We start from the raw sequence: 24823 nt of genomic DNA on the forward strand, positions 1-24823 counted from the left end.
GCAGCAGTGAGAGGAGGACAAAGGAGCAGCACAGCATGGCGCTGCCGATGTCCTCCATGTCACCGGCTGACAGAGACAGTGTGACAGCAAAGAGCCGGCCTGACACACAATCACCGGGAACTGCGGCCCCTAATAACTAATGACTGCTCTGCCCTTATACCGTGTAATGGCGCCTCTCACAGCTGTGTGCTATAGAGGGTATCCATAGAGTCTGCCCGTCTAGATGTGATTATACAGCTCATAGCTACTGGATCTATATACTGCATCCATCTACCTGTCTCATATCTGTGTTACATCCATCTATATATATGGCTGCTATCAAAAGTGTCTGTTATATCTATACAGCAGTGTCTGGTTATTTTACTGATCTTTCTGTATCGGCTGCATCTATTATATATCTACAGCTATTCCTCATAGCAATTATCTCTCCAATATCTATCATCTATACATCCATATATTTATCATCTATCTCTCTAGCTACCACCTAGTAGAATACAAAAAATGGAAGCAGTCCTCCAAAAAATAGTGCAATTTCTAGGACTTAAATGTAGCAACATTCTGGTTTATAGTGTGAACCGTTCTCAAGCTTGACACTATGAACCAAAATGTCGCCAGATGGGCCATTAAAGTCCTATACTTTGCACTATTTTTGCAGGGCTGTTTCCATTTTTTTTGTTTCTGATTCAGGTTAGTCCTATGCCTGGGAAGCTTTGCACCCCTATTTGGTCATATATGTGCAACTGGTGCTGCTTTTTTCCTCTTTCTTTTTCTATCTTTGCTTTCATCCGTCCTTCCTTCCTTACCTTCCTTCTCTTTCTTCCTTCATTTTCTTTTCTTCCTTCCTTTTCTTTCTTTGTCCCCATCATTCTCTTCCTTCTTTCCTTTTCTCTCTTGCCTTCCTTCTCTTTTTTCCTTCCTTCTTTCCTTTTCTCTTTCTTTCTTCCACCTTTCCTTCCCTTCTCCTTTTTTCCATATCTCCACACCTTATATAGCCCTTGCTGTACATATTCCCACCCTGTATATAATGTATAATATTTATTGTGACACGAGGGGTATAATACATCCCATACATACAGTGTATATAGTGTAAAATAGAAAACAATACATAGTACATCATCCGGTATCTGTAACACGTCTTTTTATCTTTATCTATCAGCCTGTGCAATCTCTAGGTATCCTAATAGATACCCATCTATATCTACCTCTGTATCGCACATCTATATACCTATCTATAAAATATCTAATTATATCTATTTAACATCCATCTAATATCTATCCTCTACCATCTTTTTATAGCTACATAATTTAGCTCTCATATCTATTTATCTTTAAAATCTATTAATCTAACATCAATCTATGGTCTATCACTATTCTCTCATCTCTAGCTACATATTATCTCTCATCTCTTTCTATGGATCTCATATCTAGCATCTATTCTATCACTCATCTCTTTATTATCTATCTCCTATCCATCCGCAAATACAGCCTATGCACACAGAAGAGAAAACTACATAAACCGCACAGTGTCCACCAAACATGGCAAACAATGGCTTGTGTTCTGTGTGCTTTATTACACCTTGTTCTGCTGGTATATAATATACAGTGATATAACAGGGCAGTGAGGACAGACAGGACACGTCCCGACTACACTCAAGGGGCAACACAGTCCAGTAATGACATACTTGTGGGCAGAGGCCAATTGTCTTCTAAGGCTGCCCTCAATGAAGATGGAGACTGCTGACGTCAACGCGTCATCACAGCCTGGCTTTCTATTGGCCGCCCTTATGACAGCTGTTCCTTGCAGCGCGCTCTCCCCAGCCGCCGCTGCTGTCAGGCTCTTAGAGATAAAGCGCACCCCCCCTCCGCGCTGCCGCGATTCACCAGCATCCTGCAGACATGGACGTGGTCAACCAGGTGAGAGCTGGGTTTGGGGGTGATGTAATGGGGGGCGCAGCTGCTAAGCGGGGAGATGCTGCAGCTAGATGCATAGATTGTGTGCACGGAGAAAGGACTGGGGATGTCATTGAGATCATGGAGGGAAGGGAGGGTGTAGGGAGAAGCAAAATGGTAGGGAGGAGAGGAGGGAGGTGAGGTGCCGGATCGCATATAGGTGTGAATGCACCTATAGATGTGGGTGGGATCGCCTGTGCACCCATGGATCTACATATACTGCATGCACATACGTATACACAGAGGTATACGCCATATCCAGTGCTGAGGATGGCAATGGGATAATACGGGGGATGGGCTAAGAGTCAGCGACCATGGTTTCCAGTACGTGTTTACTGGTGATGTGGGGGGCGAGGGTGACAGGATGTGTGCGGGTCACCATGGCGGACACCGGAGATTACACTGTCTCCTGTTAGACCCCAAGGACGAAACATTCAAGGTTAACGACTATATGGGGAAAAAAGGGGGGCATTTAGGTCCGGCTAATATATTGGGGTGCAGGGGATAAATCAGATCCAGGAACCAAAAAACCCACGAGAAATAAAAGAAAATGAATTAATGCAAATAAAAAGGTAATCAAATAATGAGATTTACGTAATTATTAAATGTCGAAATTTAGGTAAAAATGCCCCCCCCCCCGAATGAGCGCGCGTTGTCCTGGTCTCCGTCCTCGCAGGGATCAATAGATATCAGGTTTATTATGGTAATTTTCTCCTGGCGCATAGCTCCAGGGCTTTATCAGGTCGTGACTGGGTTATTTGTAGGGGGGGGGCTGACCGGACCACCCCGGGGTCTTCAGAGAGGTCACATGGATGACTTTACATATGGCAGTTCTGCTCAGGTTTGAGTTCTCCTTTATGTGGATCTGTCAGGGGGCTCCTTCTGTAGGACCGAGTGTTCGGCATACTGAGGGAGGGAAGGTGATGTTTGCTGGAACAGAAGCAGAATGTCTAAATGGCGTGGTGGTCTTGGAATCTGTCCCCACCCAGGTTGGAAATGCTAAAGGTCAGAAGTCACCAAATATTGCAAAACTACAACTCCCAGCATGGCCCGACAGCGAAAGATGCTATAGATCAGTTGTATCTAAGTCATGGCTATCTAGTTAGTGCAGAACTACAACTCCCAGCATGCCCAGGCAGCGAAATATGCTATAGATCAGTTGTATCTAAGTGCTGTCTCTCCAGCTACAGCAGAACTACAACTCCCAGCATGCCTTGACAGCAGAATATGCTATAGATCAGTTGTATCTAAGTCATGGCTCTCTAGCTAGTGCAGAACTACAACTCCCAGCATGTACCAACAATGGAAGATGCTATAGATAAATTCTCTCCAAGCTGTGGCATTTCCACAAACTACAACTCTCATCATGCCCTGACAGACAAGAGGGTGCCTTAGATAACAAGTTGTCTCCAAGTGATGGCTCTCCAGCTGTTGCAAATCTGCAGCTTCCGTGGCATTCTGGGAGTTGTAGTTTTACAAAAGCTGACGAGCTGAAAACAACTGATCTATAGCAGCTTCCTCTATCAGGGCATGCTGGGTGTTGTAGTTGTGCTACAGCTGGAGAGCCGCAGCTGTAAGATCTTCAGTGGTGTCTCCCAGCCTTTATTACAGGCCCGCATTCCAAGCCGTCCCTAGTGTGGCCTTTCTGTAGGGATGCCGCCTTCACATTGGGTCAGAACTTCTCCACATTGTCCGGTCTTGTAAGGGTGTGGGTGTTACTGGGGTGCAGGGATTTAGTATTTCCCAAAAGTGAATAGAAAGTGATAAATCTCCCTGCACCACAGGGTAAATGAAGCGTTACACAATTCCCATTAAAATCAGTGGGTTTGGGTTGTCCAGGTAATTCTCAGAAGAGGAGAGTGCTCCGGTGTAAGAGCCGCTCTTTGTAGGTGCGCTAGCGGATGATTATCTGAAATTAAGAGATCCCCTTTAATAACTCAGAATTGCCTTATTAATATTTCACAATGGGACTTCTGGATCCGACAACCCCCTTTAACCCTAATTAAAGAGGTTGTCCGCCTTCTAGATACAGTTTTATTTCATTTTTTTTTCACGTGTTTTAGGCTAAAAATAATTTTTGCAACTAGGTTTCATTAAAAATATTGTAGCGCTCGGTTTTTACAGGCTTTTTGATTCCTGGCCCATTCTACTTTGATGTGGTCCTAAATCAGCTGAGAGGAGCTCAGAAAAAAGACAGATAAAAGAGCTACAAACTCTCAGAACCATCTCACTGATGGATTCTCAGTTGACTCCATCCAGCAGAAAGACAACATTTTAAGTAAAAAAAAAATAAATAGAAATGTCCGCAATGGCTGGACAACCCCACAAGATTAGATGCGGCCCATCAGCTGAGTGTCCAGTGAGAGTTGTAGTCCTTTTGGTTTCCTTATAGAAGTCTGGTAAAGGTTCCGTAGATCTTGTCCTAATTTATTTCGTTCTTTGCAACTTCTTAAAAAAAAAAAAAAAAAAGCAGCTTGAAGGAGCCGCGATGATTTGTCATCTGAGTGAGTGGCGGTATACATTATCACATGTGTGTGAGGAGTGCAGCTGGGGAAGCCGCCCTTCAGCACCTTGGATAGCGGCACACTAATGTATGTATTATGTACCCACAGCTGGTGGCAGGGGGGCAGTTTCGTGTAGTGAAGGAGCCTTTGGGATTCATTAAAGTTCTGGAATGGGTGAGTAATTCTCTATATTCTTTGTCTTTTTTTTTTGTGTGTGTTTATGACCTTGTATCTTGTCCTTGCGTTACGTGTTTTTTTTATACTGCCATCATCTTCCATGCTGCTATACGTGGTGCGTTGTGTGCAGGATGCCCATGTGGATGCCTTTGCGTGACAGGCTGTGAGAAATCCTTGTTCATCTGGGTCATAAATAAATGATGAGAAAGAGAGAGAGACGGAGGAGCACTGATGGCGGAACTTATTCCCCGTAACGCTTTATAAATATTCAGGACTGGAATGTGCCCCTCTTGGGGAATTCGTCCCAATGGGCCCTGCTGCATGACTGCGAGACCGGACCACCTCTATCCTGTGCATAAATCCTCACTGAGTCTGTAAATGTCCTTTAGGCCACGGCTCCACTATCAGTATTCGGTCAGTATTTTCTCAGGAGTGGGAGCCAAAACCAGGAGTGGGTGATAAATGCAGAATTGGTGACTTGTTTCTATTATACCTTTTCTCTGATTGTTCCTCATCTGGTTTTGGCTCCCACTCCTGAGAAAAAATACTGACCGAATACTGACCAAATACTGATAGTGGAGCCGTGGCCTTAAACTGGCATCTGGTGATCCAGAGATTGTTCACACCTGGCATAAAGGCTGTGTAATTTCCATTCGTAGGATAGGTGATCAATGTATGATCCCTGGGGATCTGAGCAAGTCTCCAAAGTCTTCCACGTGAATGGAGCACGCGTCATCACAGTTCCGTTCACTTCAATGGGGCGGCTGTCGAGCATGCTCACTTACAAAGAGGACCCCCGATGTCAGGATCTGTAGAGGTCCCAACATTCAGACCCCCCGGTGATCATGCATTTCTCACTTTTTTTTGATGACTAATGTGTTTAATGAGATGACCCCCTTTTACGTTTTCTCCAGTAATCTAGAAGATTCGATAATCCGGCACTTTTTTAGCTATGAAAAACATCCCATTGATGGGCATTTAGTGCACTTGCCTCTTTATTTTACACTACACGGGCTGCATGGTACAGCGCGGCTGGCAGAAGTGTAGATGCCATTTTCTTGCACTCGCACCAGCTCTGTTCTGCATTCTCACTAAGGGTCTTTGCACCCCTCCGACCATGTCTTGGTCCCCCCCCCCCCTTTGTCCGTGTCTTGGTCCCGCCCTTTCCGTGTCTTAGTCCCCCCCCCTTCCCCCGTCTGTGACTTGACCTCCCTTCCCCCGTCCCTGTCTTGACCTCCTCCCTTCCCCGTCCCTGTCTTGGCCTCCCGCCTCCCCCCCCCCCCCCCTGGTCCTTGTCTTGCCCCGGCTCTGGCTGGCAGCGCTGGCACTTGTGCATTCTCACACCCCAGGTTACACTGTAATCCTCTTTTCTGTTTGCTATGGCCGATGCTCTAAAAATACTCATCAGTCTCTGCGGAGATGCAGGAGGTCACAATCCTTCTGAGGATTATCGGCAGCATAAATCCAGCCCAGTCTGCCCGCTGTGCACCGCCACCTGCCCCCTCCTGCGGGCTCCTCTGCAGCAGAGGGTGAAGGGCCACACGCCACAAGTGCATTATTGGAGTTTTAACCCCACATGTGCCCATCACACATTTTTCGGTACTGGGATGTTTCTTGGCAACAGATTGCGGCAGAGAAACCAGCTCAAGATGGGATTGTTGGCATCACTTGCCAACTGTGAGAGCTTCTCAAGAAATCGTATGTGCCACCCACTTCCTATCATCTTAATGTTTGGCAGAAGAAGAACAAGACATATTTTCTCCCCGATAACAAATCTACATACGACGCCTCATGTTTCCCTATTACTTCTACATTTCTGAATATTCTTATCCAGCATTCAAGTGGTGCCCACTGAGACCCCATACTGCCCACCAAACTGTGCCACCCACTGAGACACCATGGTGCCCACCAAACTGTGCCACCCACTGAGACCCCATACTGCCCACCAAACTGTGCCACTCACTGAGACACCATGGTGCCCACCAAACTGTGCCACCCACTGAGACACCATGGTGCCCACCAAACTGTGCCACCCACTGAGACACCATGGTGCGCACCAAACTGTGCCACCCACTGAGACACCATGGTGCCCACCAAACTGTGCCACCCACTGAGACACCATGGTGCCCACCAAACTGTGCCACCCACTGAGACCCCATACTGCCCACCAAACTGTGCCACTCACTGAGACCCCATACTGCCCACCAAACTGTGCCACTCACTGAGACACCATGGTGCCCACCAAACTGTGCCACCCACTGAGACCCCATACTGCCCACCAAACTGTGCCACCCACTGAGACACCATGGTGCCCACCAAACTGTGCCACCCACTGAGACACCATGGTGCGCACCAAACTGTGCCACCCACTGAGACACCATGGTGCCCACCAAACTGTGCCACCCACTGAGACCCCATACTACCCACCAAACTGTGCCACTCACTGATACACCATGGTGCCCACCAAACTGTGCCACCCACTGAGACACCATACTGCCCACCAAACTGTGCCACCCACTGAGACCCCATACTACCCACCAAACTGTGCCACTCACTGATACACCATGGTGCCCACCAAACTGTGCCACCCACTGAGACACCATACTGCCCACCAAACTGTGCCACTCACTAAGACACCATAGTGCTAGTGCGGCCATAGGTCTTTACCTATCCGTACACTAATGAGCTTTTGATTGAGGTCGGGGTGAATTCCCGTCAGATTTTGTGTTTGCCCCCCCCCCCCCACACCCTCCCGCACATTATTAGCTGCTTATTTATGGGCTCTATCTAGTAATTTGGGTGGCACAAGTTCAGGCATTTTCGGACCCACTCCTAAGATCCCACCGCTGAGGAGCCGTATTAATATTCTATGGGAAAACTGCATGAAGAGCAATTCCATAATCCGTCTTGTGCCGCTGTGATCGCAGTCTGATATTACCCTGTGGGGGTTGTGCGGGTGGGGTGTTCCCGATACAGCAGTCTCCCTCCATATGGAGCGAGCCCCTCTACCACCTGGTGGGACCCGTCAATAACCTGCATTTATTGAGCCTTTATGTTTGGATCTAGTCGATCGGTGTTAGACCACTGATGAATAAAATTTAGGGACTGGCTAAAATTAAGGACGCACCGAATCGGCCCATTCTAAGTGATACTCCTCATTTTTACTGACGGGTCTTAGTTGAAGAATAGTCACTTTTGAGGTTTAAAAAAAAAATGGCTGCATTCTTTCTGAAACAGCGCCACACCCGTCCGAAGGTTGGGTGTGGAATTGCAACTATTTCGCTTCAATGGATCTCTGATGCAATTCCACACACGACCTATGAGCAGAAGGGGCACTGTTTTAAGAAGCGGCCATTTTTTCCAATTCTGCATAACCCCTTTAATCTCTCCTTGCACAATTGTCCTCCGGTCCTGACCACCCCTTGTCTTTCTGTTACAGCTATTTTCCATCTTTGCCTTCGCAACGTGTGGAAGTTACTCCGGACAATTCACCCTGAGCATCGACTGCGTCAACAAGACCGAGAGCAAGCGGAATATAAAAGTGGACTTTGAATATCCCTTTAAGTGAGTGTGATGTAGTTTTGCGCTGTAAGCTATATTACAGGCAACCGCCTAAATAGCCTTTTATTAATATAGTACTTGTTGTACTTCTTTTTGCGACAAGGGTAAGATTTCAAAAACAGCGCCACACCTGTGCACAGGTTATATCTGGTATTGCAGCTTCACTTTAGAGCTGAGCTGCAATACCAGACACAACCCAAGTGCAGGTGTGGCGCTGTGCACTGATGGGTCTGCAAGGCAATGCCTAAAGTATTACATCTGAGCCCTGTAGGTCATATAAGGCTATGTCCACACACGATTTTCAAGCGGAAACCTCTTAAGGAGACGCTCCTTTTTTTGGAGAAGTTTTTTTCTTTTCCTGAAAAATTTTAGAAAAACTTTTTTTTTTTTTTCTGAAGTTTCTTGCAGCCATTTGATTGGACTATGCCCAGTTTGGACCGTTTTCCATCGGGATCCGCTTCAAAGAAGTGACGTGTACTTTTTTTTTTTTTTTTCCCCACCAGGTATTTTTTGAAAATCTCTTTAGGAAAAAAAAAAACTCTTTAAAAAACTTCTCTTATGAACAGTAAAGTGGATTTCCCATAGAAATGAATAGGAAAAGTTTTTGAAGCAGGTTTTGAGGAGGATTATGGAGGTAATCTACTCCCAAGAAAAAATACTGAAAAAAAACTGAGTGTGAACACAGCCTACGGCCCTGTTCACACAGCATTCAATCCTTCTGGCCAACATATCAGTCAGGTGTATAACAGTGGAAAATAAGTCAAAAGGACACTTTTTTGGCATCCATAGGCTTAAAGGGGTATTCTCATCTCCAAGGTCCTATCCCTATAGGTATTATTATTATTATTATTATTATTATATTAGCAAATACTTCCAATTAGAAATGTAGTATAGTATTTTTGATTCGCTATGCCACTTATCTCATGTGCAGGCATCACAGGACCTCAGGTATCCACGGTTACGACCACTAGCGGCTAGCTAGCTAACTGTCACTTTATCAGTGGTCGTAACCGTGGATACCTAAGGTCCTGCAATGCCTGCATATAAGGAAAGAGACATAGTGAATCAAAAATACTATACTACATTTCTAATTGGAGGTATTTGCTAATATTATTATTACACCTACTACAGATAGGATCTTGGAGATGGGAATACCCCTATAACGGAGCTGTATAGGTATGGGAGCTTTTTCCAGTGTATAACTTTTTATGTTCCCATAATTACAATATTATGTAATTGCTGTATATGCAATTTCTTAATATATGGTTTAAACTTTTAGACTTTAATTCTTGATTTTTATAAGGGCTTGTTTACACTTAGCAGCTGATGCATTTTTTTTTTCATGCAGAAAAAAAAGCGTTTTAGAGGTTTTTAAAAAATAAAAATAAAAAAACTGTTATTAATACCATTTCTGTGTATCAAAAGTACCCATTTATTGGGCCTTTATGTGCCCCCCGATCTGCTTCACATCACTTGTTTTCTGTCCTGTAGGCTGCACCAGGAATACTTTGAAGCTCCAACATGCCGGGGCGGTGCTACAACCAAGGTGTTCCTGGTCGGGGATTATTCCTCCTCTGCTGAGTTTTTTGTCACCATCGCAGTGTTCGCTTTCCTTTACTCTCTTGGAGCTCTGGTCACTTACATATTCCTACAGAACAAATACCGCGAGAACAACAAGGGCCCCATGATCGTAAGTCAACCACGAGTACCTGGAAAGGGAACAGTGCAAACATTTGTGGAACAGAGGGACAACCTCTTACATCTAATGGTAGTCTAGCCATAACTTGTATTTTAGGACCTGTCACCAACTCAAAAGTGTCCCGTTTTTGCTCTTATTTTATTCCCGTTGCTCCCCTGAATATTCTGTTTTTTTTTGTTTTTTTTTAAAATCCGCCATACAGTTCCAGAGATAAAGACTTTTTATTTAGTTCTGCCGTGACTGAGGATCCTTGGGGGCGTGGCCCAGACTCCTCAGGGGTGTGGCTAAGACTCTTCAGGTGCGTGTCTTTAGGTAGCTCTGCTTTTACACTTTCAGCCACGCCCACAAAAATGAGCACTAAATATAAAGGCCCATATGTCTGGAACCATATGGTGGATTTTAGCCAAACAAAAAAAGTAATGCTCAGGGGAGCAGCGGGAATGAGTTTATAGCAAAAACAGGCAATTTTTGACCTAGTGACTGGTCCTCTTTAATGCTGCTTTTGTCTGTGTGGCACAATATTGCTATGTGTATGGCCCCAAGTTCTACTTTACTCTTGCACTTCTCGTTTTTACGCCCCTATTTCACTATTTGCCTTTTTCTTTTTAGGACTGTATAGTGACAGCAGTCTTTGCCTTCCTCTGGCTGGTAAGTTCAAGCGCATGGGCCAAGGGCTTGTCTGATATAAAGCTGGCGACTGACCCCGAGTTGATCAAAGATCAGATCCCCGCATGCGAGAATCCAGAAAACAGATGTCAAGAAGTGAGGGATCCTGTTATGTCCGGGCTCAATACCTCTGTGGTGAGTATATGCTATATCCAGACTAGCGCCTCACCCATCACTGGTAACAGTGGCGCCCTCTAGTGGCCATTCTGTTAATTACATTGCTATTTCTTCTACAACTGCAGCCTCTTTAGGGCACATTCACACTTGCCATTTTTATGACAGATTGGGACTAAATGCCTTCCCTGCCCCATAAGAAAGCACCCGTATCCTTACAGGTCTTGCATGGGGGTGCAGGACCTTTTATAGTGCGGGTGGTTTGGTGGCGATTGCCTCCAGCATTTCTGCGCCCTGCATATCACAATGTGAAGATGGGCAAATACACGTATGGTGATTGTAGGATTACCACCCGGTAAATAGAATATTATGAAGGATTATAGGCTCATAGAAAAGTATATAACCATATAACCCCCACTAATATAATGCCAACAGATTTTGAGGGGGGTGGGGCGGAATTCCTGAAAAATTTAGCAATTTTTTGTGGTTTTATCCTTATTTGCTGATGTGTAAATTTACCATCATTTACACCGGAAATTGGCATAAAATAAATCTACGTCGGCTCAGAGATTATGTGAATTTCGGCCCATTTCACATGAACCCAAAGATGTGCCTAACTTATTAAGAGGTGTCCATTACTTACTATTTGCATTGATGAGCTCCCTCGGTGTGTAGTGGCCGTGCCTGGGTGCTGCAGCTCCGCTCCTGTTGAAGTGAATGGGAGATGAGCTGCAGGACCTGAAAATGGACGCTACAAAGTGAACGGAGCTGTGTTGTTCCGCTCCAGCTTCATACACTGTTTTGATTACACATCTTTAAGATAAGTCATTATTATGTAAGTTCTGCACAACCCTTTTAAAAGGAATCTGTCAGCAGCTTTTTGCTAATGTAATCTGAGATGTAGAGAACCTGATTCCAGCAATGACACGCTTACTGCACTGTGTTTTACTGCTTCAATAAAATCAGTGTTTTATCAGCAGCAGATTATCACTACAGGACTGGGTGCCTTGTGCTTCCTAGTCCATCCCCGCCCCCACCACTGATTATATAGTGACAGAATGCTACCAATGTACACAGCTCAGCACTCCGAGCTCTGCTAGATCTTCAGCAGAGAAAACTGTGATTCTATCACAACTGCTGCCACACCTTGGGTGACACATTGCTGGAATCAGGCTCTCGGTCCCTACATCATGCTGCTTTCAGATTACATAACAAAACCTGCTGACATATTCTCTTAGCTATATATTTTACACCAGTTTTTACTCCAAATTGCTGCTAGAATTTTTTGCATTCTCAAATTTTTATATTATAAAAAAAAAAAGTATTAAAGGGATTTTCAAGTTTTCCTTGTTCCCCAACTGCAGTTTGCTTAAGAAAAATAAAAAGCTATGTTTTACTCCCCCTCCTGTGGTCCAGAGCGGAGTCTCCACCGCTGCTCTGAATGCCTGTTATTGTGTGTAGCGCTGAAATCACGTTGACAGCGCTGCAGCCAATCGGTGAGCTGAGCGGTTTGTGTCGTTAACTTGATCAGAGCCGCTGAGTGCTGTCAACATCACATCAGACAACAAAAGACACCAGGAGCAGCTATGGAGACTCCTCTCTGGACCTGGGGAGAGTGAGTAAATCTCTTTTTTTTTTATTTTTTTTTCTTAACAAACCCTTTAAATGTTTTTTGATGTCGCCCAGGTATTTTTTTACTTTGTTATCTCTTTTCCAGGCCTTTGGATTTCTGAACTGTCTAATCTGGCTTGGAAACCTCTGGTTCGTATTCAAAGAGACAGGATGGACCGCTCCATTTATGAAACAGCCACCGCCCGCCCAGGAGAAACAGCCGGCGCCAGACACCTACGCGCAGGGTCAGGGCTACGCTCAGCAGGACTCTTATGGACAGCAACAAGGAGGTTATCAACCCGACTATTACGGCCAACAGCCTGAATATAACCAACAGGGGTACAGCCAAGGAGGGTATAGCCAGCAAGGTGTGCCGACCTCCTTCTCCAACCAGATGTGAGCTGGTGAGTGTCTCGGTGGTAAGCAAAACTATATCCTACACCTGTCCTAGAGTAATAATAGGAAACTTCTGCCAAAGACAACAAATCCAAGACGTAAGAAAGAACAAGTACCTAATGTGTTATTGAAGCCAGTGGGAAAGTAATTCCATAGCTATAGTATGATAAAAAAAAAATACAAGGTCAAAAACGAAAAAGAACAACACAAATGTATAGTAAAACTACTGTATAAATGTAATAATAACGAACAATATATATTTATAGTAGAGATAAAGGGCCGCAAGTTATAAATTGAAGACTATTGAAGTATATTATTGCCTATAAAACACACGTCAGCTGATGCAGAACCTCTTTATGTAGAGTGATATGGAGATTCCTGATCACCATCGATTGATTAAAATACATTAAATATATGAGCGGAGTATAGCAATATATTAAAGTGGCTCTCCTCTCTGGCCAAACGTGGACCCCCTCCCTTTATAATGTTTGAGTGCCTAGTGGAGCATATGGAGGAGACTTTCCAGGTTTGCTGATAATAAATCATCTGCAGAATGTTTCCTAAAATCCAATGACCGACTAAAGGGGATAATGGTGCAAACATTTATTAAAAAAAAAAAAATAAAAAGCCGCACCAAGGGTAAGATTGCACAGGAAAATTGCTGCACCACACACTGCCTCCCGTCGTCATTGATGGGGAATCAGTGTTGCCATTCATACACTCTCGGGTTTTGAGAAAAAAAATTCTAAAACTGAGATTTTTATAGTCAGTGCTTTTAGGGAGGGATGTGGTGTAGAATATGGTACCCCGTGTTTCGTGCGCAATATGTTCGTGTGTGCAGGTTATACAGTCCTGGCTGAAAGTGTTGTGACCCTTGGATTTGTTCCAGAAAAAAGTATTTCTCAGAGAAAATTATTGAAATCACACGTTTTGTTATACACATGTTTATTTCCTTTGTGTGTATTGGAACAACACAAAAAAAGGCAAATTGGACACAATTTCACACACAACTCCAAAAATGGGCCTCACAAAATTGTTGGCACCTTTCTGAAATTGTGGGTAAAGAACTTTATTTCAAGCATGTGATACTCGTTTAAACTCACCTGTGGCAAGTAACAGGTGCAGGCTCAGGGTGCATCAATGTGAGCGCAAACTATCCGTCGACATTTGAATGAAATGAAACGCTATGGCAGGAGACCCAGTGGGACCCCACTGTTGACACGGAGATATATAAAAGCTAGACTGCAGTTTGCTAAAATGTACGCGAGTAAGCCAAAATCCTTCTGGGAAAGCGTCTTATGGACAGATGAGACAAGATAGAGCTTTTTGGTTAAGCACATCATTCTACTGCTTACCGAAAACGGAATGAGGCCTGCAAAGAAAAGAACACCGTACCTACAGTCAAGTATGGTGGAGGTTCAAAGATGTTTTGCTGCCTCTGGCACTGGGTGCCTTGACTGTGTGCAAGGCATCATGAAATCTGAAGATTACCAAAGGATTTTGGGTCACAATGTAGTGCCCAGTGTCAGAAAGCTGGGTTTGCTTCTTAGGTCGTGGGTCTTCTAGTAGGACAATGACCCCAAACATACTTCAGGAAGCCCCCAGAAATGGATGGAAACAAAGCGCTGGAGAGTTCTGAAGTGGCAGCAATGAGTCCGGATCTAAATCCCATTGAATACCTGCAGAGAGATCTTACAATTGCTGTTGGGAGAAGGTGTCTTCACATATGAGAGACCTGGAGTAGTCTGCAAAAGGAGAGGGATCCAAAATTACGGCTGAGAGGTGTAAGCTTGTGGATGGTTATAGGAAACGATTGATTGCAGTTTATTCCAAAGAGTGTGCAACCAAATATTAAGTTGAGGGTGCCAACAATTTTGTCCGGTCCATTTTTGGGGTTTTGGATGAAATTGTGTCCAATTTGCCATTTTTTTCTCAGTTTTTTTGTGTTGTTCCAATACACACAAAGGAAATAAACGTGTATAACAAACCGTGTAATTGCAATAATTTTTTGGGAGAAATACTTAATTTTCTGGAACAATTTCAAGGGTGCCAACACTTTCGGCCACGATTGTATAGGTGCTCATACACATAAGAAAAGTCAGCTAAACCCTGGAGATTTTGCAGACACTTTTGCAAAAATCTGATTGCTCCTTTTATACCTTTCACTAGTGTTTGAATTGCTTGTCGTTGTTAAGATCTCTGTTTGCAGTCAGTGAATAGATACATTCTTGTTTGTAGTCATGGATGAGATAATCCTTGTTCTTCACCACAGTTGAGGGTTTGCTCCAATTATATCCAGTTTACACAGTCTTTAGTGCGCCAAATATATCGGAAGCAGAACTATCTTTGCCCTGATGGTTTGTTACAATGGATTAGGTCCTCTGTCTATACTAGATCCAACTGCAGTAAACTCTTAGCACAGGATTGTAGCCTCCGAAATTCCATCACCGCGGACACGACTATACACACTGGCTGTACACAATGATCATTCGCCTGGATGCTATTCCACTCGATCCCATACACATGCACACTCGGTTCAGCCATGCTAAAGGCGAATAGGCTGCTGCCAATCACCTCTGACCGTTTAAACAAAAGGATTAGGCATGTTGAAATCCAGCATGCCCAGTATTTTATTCTTGCCCCCACAGTTTTTCTAATTTTACCCTTTCTTCTCATAGACGAAATGATGTATCATCTATTAAAGGGACCATGCACCTGTCATCCCGCATCCCTCTATCCCCTCCCCATTGTGCAAGGCATGAATCTCCTTCTTACCTCTCTCCTCCTGTTATTGTATGTGGTCCTAATCACAACCACTACCCCCATCAGTGTCTTTATGACTCATCTCCTGGTCTCGCTCTATGAATCATCCCCTTGTGTTTCTGCTGCATCTACACACCTTCTGGTCGCTTTATCTCCCCTCCACCCAATATGTCTGTATCCCACCATTTGTCGTTTCTCAGGTCCCCTCCTCCTTTTCTCCTTCTGCATCACTCTCCTTCTCTCCCACTCAAATGTCACATTGCCTTTCTCAAGTCTGCACCCATCCCCCTCCATGTATCATCTTGTCTCCACCACAGTCCGCTCTCCCTAAATTGCCACGTCATTACTTATTACTATGGAAAAGCGATTTCTCTCCCTCCCTATTACATTACATCCTGTTCCCATCAGATCCAGTGCTGTGTGTGTGTGTGTATGTGTGTGTGTATATATATAAATTATGTACACTGCTCAAAAAAATAAAGGGAACACTCCAATAACACATCCTAGATCTGAATGAATGAAATATTCTCATTGAATACTTTGTTCTGTACAAAGTTGAATGTGCTGACAACAAAATCACACACAAATCATCAATGGAAATCACATTTATTAACCAATGGACGCCTGGATTTGGAGTCACCCCCAAAATTAAAGTGGAAAAACTCACTACCGGCTGATCCAACTTTGATGTAATGTCCTTAAAACAAGTCAAAATGAGGCTGAGTATTGTGTGTGGCCTCCACGTGCCTGTATGACCTCCCTACAACGCCTGGGCATGCTCCTGATGAGGTTGCGGATGGTCTCCTGTGGGATCTCCTCTCAGACCTGGACTAAAGCATCCGCCAACTCCTGGACAGACTGTGGTGCAACGTGACGTCGGTGGATGGAGTGAGACATGATGTCCCAGATGTGCTCAATCAGATTCAGGTCTGGGGAACGGGCGGGCCAGTTCATAGCTTCAATGCCTTCATCTTGCAGGAACTGCTGACACACTCCAGCCACATGAGGTCTGGCATTGTCCTGCATTAGGAGGAACCCAGGGCCAACCGCACCAGCATATGGTCTCACAAGGGGTCTGAGGATCTCATCTCGGTACCTAATGGCAGTCAGGCTACCTCTGGCGAGCACATGGAGGGCTGTGCGGCCCTCCAAAGAAATGCCACCCCACACCATTACTGACCTACTGCCAAACCGGTCATGCTGAAGGATGTTGCACGCAGCAAATCGCTCTCCACGGCGTCTCCAGACTCTGTCACGTCTGTCACATGTGCTCAGTGTGAACCAGCTTTCATCTGTGAAGAGCACAGGGCGCCAGTGGCGACTTTGCCAATCCTGGTGTTCTGTGTCATTTCTTGCACCACAGACTGCACCACAGAGGTAGGGAGGTCATACAGGCACGTGGAGGCCACACACAATACTGAGCCTCATTTTGACTTGTTTTAAGGACATTACATCAAAGTTGGATCAGCCTGTAGTGTGTTTTTCCACTTTAATTTTGGGGGTGACTCAAAATCCAGGCCTCCATTGATTAATAAATTTGATTTCCATTGATGATTTTTGTGTGATTTTGTTGTCAGCACATTCAACTTTGTACAGAACAAAGTATTCAATGAGAACATTTCATTCATTCAGATCTAGGATGTGTTATTTGAGTGTTCCCTTTATTTTTTTGAGCAGTGTGTATATATGTGTATATATATGTGTATGTATAATTAAAGCACAGACCAAAAGTTTAGACACACCTCATTTAAAGATTTTTCTGTATTTTCATGACTATGAAAATTGCACATTGACACTGAAGGCATCAAAACTATGAATTAACACATGTGGAATTATATACTTAACAAAAAAGTGTGAAACAACTGAAAATATGTCTTATATTCTAGGTTCTTCAAAGTAGCCACCTTTTGCTTTGATGACTGCTTTGCACACTCTTGGCATTCTCTTGATGAGCTTCAAGAGTTAGTCACCGGAAATGGTCTTCCAACAATCTTGAAGGAGTTCCCAGAGATGCTTAGCACTTGTTGGCCCTTTTGCCTTCACTCTGCGGTCCAGCTCACCCCAAACCATCTCGATTGGGTTCAGGTCTGGTGACTGTGGAGGCCAGGTCATCTGGCGTAGCACCCCATCACTCTCCTTCTTGGTCAAATAGCCCTTACACAGCCTGGAGGTGTGTTTGGGGTCATTGTCCTGTTGAAAAATGATGGTCCAACTAAACGCAAACCGGATGGAATAGCATGCCGCTGCTAGATGCTGTGGTAGCCATGCTGGTTCAGTATGCCTTCAATTTTGAATAAATCCCCAACAGTGTCACCAGCAAAGCACCCCCACACCATCACACCTCCTCCTCCATGCTTCACGGTGGGAACCAGGCATGTAGAGTCCATCCGTTCACCTTTTCTGCGTCACACAAAGACACGGTGGTTGGAACCAAAGATCTCAAATTTGGACTCATCAGACCAAAGCACAGATTTCCACTGGTCTAATGTCCATTCCTTGTGTTCTTTAGCGCAAACAAGTCTCTTCTGCTTGTTGCCTGTCCTTAGCAGTGGTTTCCTAGCAGCTATTTTACCATGAAGGCCTGCTGCCCAAAGTCTCCTCTTAACAGTTGTTGTAGAGATGTGTCTGCTGCTAGAACTCTGTGTGGCATTGACCTGGTCTCTAATCTGAGCTGCTGTTAACCTGCCATTTCTGAGGCTGGTGACTCGGATAAACTTATCCTCAGAAGCAGAGGTGACTCTTGGTCTTCCTTTCCTGGGGCGGTCCTCATGTGAGCCAGTTTCTTTGTAGCGCTTGATGGTTTTTGCAACTGCACTTGGGGACACTTTCAAAGTTTTCCCAATTTTTCGCACTCACTGACTTTCATTTCTTAAAGTAATGATGGCGACTCGTTTTTCTTAACTTAGCTGCTTTTTTCTTGCCATAATATAAATTCTAACAGTCTATTCAGTAGGACTATCAGCTGTGTATCCACCAGACTTCTGCACAACACAACTGATAGTCCCAACCCCATTTATAAGGCAAGAAATCCCACTTATTAAACCTGACATGGCACACCTGTGAAGTGAAAACCATTTCCGGTGACTACCTCTTGAAGCTCATCAAGAGAATGCCAAGAGTGTGCAAAGCAGTCATCAAAGCAAAAGGTGGCTACTTTGAAGAACCTAGAATATAAGACATATTTTCAGTTGTTTCACACTTTTTTGTTAAGTATATAATTCCACATGTGTTAATTCATAGTTTTGATGCCTTCAGTGTGAATGTACTATTTTCATAGTCATGAAAATACAGAAAAATCTTTAAATGAGAAGGTGTGTCCAAACTTTTGGTCCGTACTGTGTATATATGTGTATGTATATATGTAATATATATATCTAAATCCATCAATATTTGGGTGACCGCCCTTTTGCCTTCATCAATTCTTCTAGGTACACTTCCATAAAGTCAGGAATTTTGTAGGATTATAGTCAGGTGTATGAGTAACCAATTATACCAGACAGGTGATACTGATCATCATTTTTATATGTAGGATGAAACAGAAACGGCTGTTTAGGAGGCTAAAAAGTGGATGAGAAACAGCCAAACTCTGCTATAAAGGTGAGGTTTTGGAAGATAGGTTCATGTCTAAGGTTACAGCCCAAATGGAAAGACTGAGCACAGCATTAAGACACAAGGTAGTTACACTGCATCAGCAAGGTATTTCCAAGGCAAAGATTTCAAAGAAGACTGGGGTTTGCAGATGAGTTGTTAAAGTTCTTTTGAAGAAGCACCAAGAAATGGGCAACATTGAGGACTATAGATGCAGTGGTCAGCCAGGGAAACTCAGTTCAGCAGATGAAAAATCGGAAGATGTCCAGCAGTGCCATCAGCTCAGAGCTGGCAGATACCAGTGTGACCCAGCTACAGCCAAGTCTGGCTAGAGCGCAACTATTCATAAAAACATAGGAACTGGGGTGCATAAAAATGGCAGCAGGTGCTCTGCACTAAGGAGTCAAAATGTGCAATATTTGGCTGTAACAAAAGGCTGAATGGCTAAAGAACGGCACATTTATGAGAGTCTGCAGGAATAGTGAAGATGGTGGGGGGTCTTGCAAGTTTGTTTGGGGCTGCATTTCATCAAAAGGCGTTGGGGATTTGTTACGGATTAATGATGTCCTCAATGCTGACAGGCAGAAACTTACAGCTGAAACCAGAAGTTTCCATACACTATATAAAAAGACACGCATGCATGTTTTTCTCAATAACTGACATGAAATCAGAATAAACCTTTCCCGTTTTAGGTCAATTAGAATTACCATAATTTTTAATATTTGCCAAATGCTAGAATGAGAGAGATGGAATGTTTTAAGGCATTTTTATTACTTACTGCCAAATTAAAAGTTTACATACACTAAGATCACTATGCCTTTAAACAATTCTGGACTGCCCATATGATGTCATGTGTTTGGAAGCTTCTAATCGTTTTTTTGGCAACATCTGTGTTTGATACACACCTGTGGATGTATTTTAATGAACACCTGAAACACACTGCTTCTTTGTGTAGCATCATGGGAAAGTGTAAAGAAATCAGGATTGTGGACTTGCACAAGTCTGGCTCATCCTTGGGTACAATTTCAAGTTACCTGAAGGTGCCTCGTTCATCTGTGCAAACAATTATACGCAAGTACAAACAAGATGGGAATGTCCAGCCATCATACCGCTCAGGAAGGAGACGGGTTCTGTGTCCCAGAGATGAACGTTCTTTGGTCCGACATGTACATATCAACCCAAGGACAAAAGCAAAAGACCTTGTGAAGATTGTGGTGGAAGCTGGTAAGATTGTGTCAATAACCACAGTGAAACGAGTACTGTATCAACATGGGCTGAAAGGCCACTCTTCCAGGAAGAAGCCATTACTCCACAAGAAACATAAAGCCAGATTAATGTTTGCAAATGCACACAGGAACAAAAACCTTACATTTTGGAGACATGTCCTGTGGTCTGATGAAACTAAAATGTAACTTTTTGGGCATAATGACCATCGTTACGTTTTTAGAGAAAATAGGGAGAAGTTTGGAAGCCTAAAAACACCATCCCACCTGTGAAACACAGAGGTGGCAGCATCATGTTGTCGGGTTGTTTTGCTGCAGGAGGGACTGGTGCACTTCACAAAATAAATGGCATCATGGGAAAAGAAAATTATGTGGCAATACTGACGCAACATCTCAAGACATCAGCCAGGAAGTTAAAGCTTGGGCGGAAATGGGTCTTCCAAAGGGAAAATAACCCGAAGCATACTGACAAAATGGTAACAAAGTGGCTTAAGGATAACAAAGTCAATGTTTTGTAGTGGCCATCACAAAGCCCTGATCTCAATTCTATTGAAAAATTCTGGGCAAAGCTGAAAAGCCAGGTGTGAGCAAGGCGACCTACAAACCTGGATCAGTTACACCAGTTTTGTCAGGAGGAATGGGCCCAAATTCCGACCAACTATTGTGAGAAGCTTGTGGAAGGATATCCCAAACGTTTCACCCAAGTCATTCAGTTTAAGGGCAATGGTACCAAATACTAATGAAATGTATGGAAACTTTTGTCTTTGCAGTGAATAATAAAAATGACTTAAAACATTCTCTCTCTCATTATTCTGGCATTTGGCAAATGTTAAAAATTATGGTAATCCTAATTGACCTAAAACGGGAAAGGTTTAATCTGATTTCTTGTCAGATATTGAGAAAAACATGCAGATGTGTCTTTTTATATAGTGTATGGAAACTTCTGGTTTCAACTGTATCTATCATGCAATGTCATCAGGGAGGAATCTGACTGGCTCCAAATTTATTCTGAAGCAGAACAACAACCCCGAACATATAGCTAATGTCATTAATAACTTACCTCTTCGTAAAGAAGAACAAGGAGTCCTGGAAGTGATGATCTGGCCCCCACAGATCCCTGATCTGACATCATCCAGTCTGGGATCACATGAAGAGAGAGAAGGATTTGCACAAGTGACATCCACAGAAGATGTGGGGTCAGTTCTCCAAGATGTTTGGAACCACCTCCTGCCAAGTTCCTTCAAAAACTGTGCACAAGTACCTAGAAGAAATGATGAAGGCAAAGATACACACACACACACACACACACACACACACACACACACACACACACACACACACACACACACACACACACACACACACACACACACACACACACACAGTGTGTAGTCACTGTCCGTTATTTCTACAGTGGGAGTCTGTAACCTGCAGCGCTCCTAGCATGCCCTGACAGGTGTTAACTAACAGAAAGCATGCTGGGAGTTGTAGTTTTGCAATAGCTGGCATGCTTCAGGTTGCCAATCCCGTCTGTACTATAGTAACAGCTAAGAAGAGTCAGATGAGAATTACTCCCTTAGGGCAACGCAAAATCGCAAAATTAAAGGGGTTGATTGAGATTAGAAAATAAAAGGGTTTGCTCCTCCACCTGATACCCTCCCTGTTCCTCGTCTGCTCCTGGTATTGCATTTTTGCCCCATTCAAGTGATTGAGGCTAAATTGCAATATCCAACGCGACCTATAAACTAGAGTGGTGCTGTTTCTCAACAAGAGCAAACTATATTTTTCTATTACCTCTCCTTTTGTAGAATCTGATGATTTTTTAGGTCAAATAAGCCGCTTTGTAGATTGATGGTTCCGATCATATTGGATTAATGTTGGATTATTCCTGATCAGGGGTGGGGGGGATCTTTACAGCTCTGAAAGCCTTTAATGATTCTCTTCTCTTCTTTCATTTATCCTTTTATTGTTGTTTTCCCTATTACTTTCTGCCTCTTTTTATGTTTTCCTCCCTGCCCTGGTTTTCCTTTTCCTTCTTTCCATCCCGCAGGCTTCTCCGTAGCCGATCAGTGAGCTCAAACTTCAGGTTGTGATATTCTGATGTGCAGTGATGCAGCCCGGCTGCCCGAGTGAATATTAATGGGAGAATGTCGTGTCCGTGATGTTTATAAAATATATAATATATAAATATATTTAATGATCTATATCTGTACCAAAACACAGGAAAAATCCCATCTCATTCTACCAGAGACTGTCTTCCTGCAGAGCATTGCTGTGTAACCCTTTTCCCCCTCTTTACCAGAACCGTGCAGAGCATTGCTATGTTACCCTTCTCCTGCCAATCTCTCTCCATGCCAGGTGGGCAGGGCTGCACCGCATCATGTTGTTAACTGTTCCCCCTGCAGTATTGTAATTGAACTTTTGATCTACCCATTGACCCTCCTGGCAGGGAATAAGATTTGCAGGGGCCCCTCGGCTATACGCACCCGTTTTTATGCTTCCGGGTTAGTTCTAGATTTCCTTTTAGCAATCTGTGATGTTTGCACATTGCAACGGCGTCTTAGGCTCTTCTTGCACAATAATGGGATTGATGCAGAATTTAACACTTCAGAGGCCAGTTCGCTCTGTATAGTATAGGTAGGTCGGGACGGTGATGGCGGCCATGTCTACTGACACCAGCTCTGGTGTGGATTAGTAAAGCGAAGCAACCAAGATGGTTCGAGGATAATCCCTGCTGCGTGCACTTCGGGTACTGAACATCCCCCTCTTTTTCTCCTGCCCATTATTACCGCCCCGCTTCGTGTGCACATCTGCTCCACCCCAAAATCGCCTATGCCTGGTACCCCTTTGTGCTGTATATTGTGTTTGTGACACTAAAGTTGCGTGTTGTAATCCTGACCGGAAATAAAGACAGGCTGGAACAAAGTGTATGTCTGTATGTTTTATAATACGGAACAAAAGGCTGTTCTATTCCGGGCCATCCCTGATGTAGTACAAAATGTTGCAAAAGTTTCTGCTGCCTATAATAGAAAGGTGTCAAATCCTGCAGAGCATCGCAGCTATGATAAGGTGTCATCATCGCAGCTATGATAGAAAGGTGTCCGCATCGCAACTATGATAGATGTCAACAAGGAGAGCATCATAGCTATGATAGAAAGGTGTCAGCATCGCAACTATGATAGATGTCAACAAGGAGAGCATCTCAGCTATGATAGAAGGGTATCAGAGCTTCTTAGCTATGATGGAAAGGCGTCAAGACATGCAGAGCATGGAAAGTTGTCAGAGCATTCTCGGCTATGACAGAAAGGTGTCACCGCATCACAGCTTTGATAGAAAGGTGTCAGATCACGCAGAACATTGCAACTATGATAGAAAAGTCAGAGCATTGCAGCTATGATGGAAAAGTGTCAGAGCATTGTCGGCTATGATAGATGTCAGGACTATGAGCATCGAAGCTTTGATAGAAGGGTGTCGGCATATCAGTGCATCGCAGCTATGATAGGTGTCAGGTGACAGAGGGCATCACAGCTGTGATGTGTTAGGATATCAAAGCATCGCAGCTTTGATAGGTGTCAGGACACACAGAGCATTGCAGCTATGATAGAAAGGTGTCACCACACGCAGAGCATCACAGCTATGATAGAAAGGTACACAACACTTTACAAGGAGATTGGTTAATCACCCAGTAATAAATAGAAGTAACCACAATAATATGTATAAAAATTATTATTTTATTTAGACATGATAAAAATACAATTAAAAAGGAACAAGGTACCGAAAAAATGGAAGACCAAGGAAGCCTTTTTTATAACAAGCATAGCTGGTGAATATGGAAAGCACTATAAATGTGTCATAGAAATCCTTCAATTATTAACTATAATCATCCTATACTGAAAAAATAATATAACACCTCCAAGTCACATGAAATCAATAAAGGTATATAGATAGCAACATACAATATCAGTAAAGTGCTTAAGTGCATATAGATCACAAAATTAATCAGATATGGCATGTGCCTACACTGAAATTAGTATCAAAATCATGTAACACCGCTGAATCATGTGGAATCAATAAAGGTATATAGGTGGCAGCATATAATATAGATATCAGTAAAGTGCTTTAGTGCATGCAGACCACAACATAAATCAGATATGGCATATAACCTTATCAATATAAACTGTCGCTTTATAGGTTACTAGCACATTGTATGGAAATAAGAAAAAGGAAACCCAAATAGTGTCAGATAATCACCTGTTTTGTGTAGCACACACACGATGTAATATGGAGGCTCCTTCTTCCTGCCCAAAGGAAAGCTGTCACAGCATCGCAGCTATGATAGAAAGGTGTCAGATCACGCAGAACATTGCAGCTATGATAGAAAAGTCAGAGCATAGCAGCTATGATGAAAAAGTGTCAGAGCATTGTTGGCTATGATAGATGTCAGGACTATGAGCATCGCAGCTTTGATAGAAGGGTGTCGGCATATCAGTGCATCGCTGCTATGATAGGTGTCAGGAGACGGAGGGCATCACAGCTGAGATATGTGTTAGGATATCAAAGCATCGCAGCTT

At 43.6% G+C, this 24823-nt stretch overlaps 1 protein-coding gene across 2 annotated transcripts; it reads left to right on the plus strand.

Annotated features, from left to right (window-relative positions):
• Positions 1 to 1767: 1767 nt before the first annotated feature.
• SYP (synaptophysin) lies at positions 1768 to 23177 on the plus strand. Of its 2 annotated transcripts, none has more exons than XM_073639983.1 (7): positions 1768 to 1914; positions 4563 to 4628; positions 8071 to 8195; positions 9684 to 9882; positions 10501 to 10692; positions 12389 to 12701; positions 22303 to 23177. In XM_073639983.1, the coding sequence occupies exons 1-6, from the start codon at positions 1897 to 1899 to the stop codon at positions 12680 to 12682; spliced, it is 894 nt and encodes a 297-aa protein (XP_073496084.1). In that variant the 5' UTR covers positions 1768 to 1896; the 3' UTR covers positions 12683 to 12701; positions 22303 to 23177. The 2 variants fall into 2 exon arrangements, with proteins under 2 accessions (XP_073496084.1, XP_073496083.1); XM_073639982.1 differs by having other exon boundaries at positions 12389 to 12686.
• The last annotated feature ends 1646 nt before the right edge of the window (positions 23178 to 24823 follow it).

The sequence above is a fragment of the Phyllobates terribilis genome, unplaced genomic scaffold (genome assembly GCF_046119375.1).
Source record: "Phyllobates terribilis strain yellow unplaced genomic scaffold, ASM4611937v1 Scaffold_7__3_contigs__length_470593459, whole genome shotgun sequence".
Classification (NCBI taxonomy): Eukaryota; Metazoa; Chordata; class Amphibia; order Anura; family Dendrobatidae; genus Phyllobates; species Phyllobates terribilis.

Coding starts and splice junctions, on each gene's coding strand:
- SYP (XM_073639983.1), top strand. Junction 9,883..10,500: donor ACAACAAGGGCCCCATGATC/GTAAGTCAACCA, acceptor TTTTCTTTTTAG/GACTGTATAGTGACAGCAGT. Junction 10,693..12,388: donor CCGGGCTCAATACCTCTGTG/GTGAGTATATGC, acceptor TCTCTTTTCCAG/GCCTTTGGATTTCTGAACTG.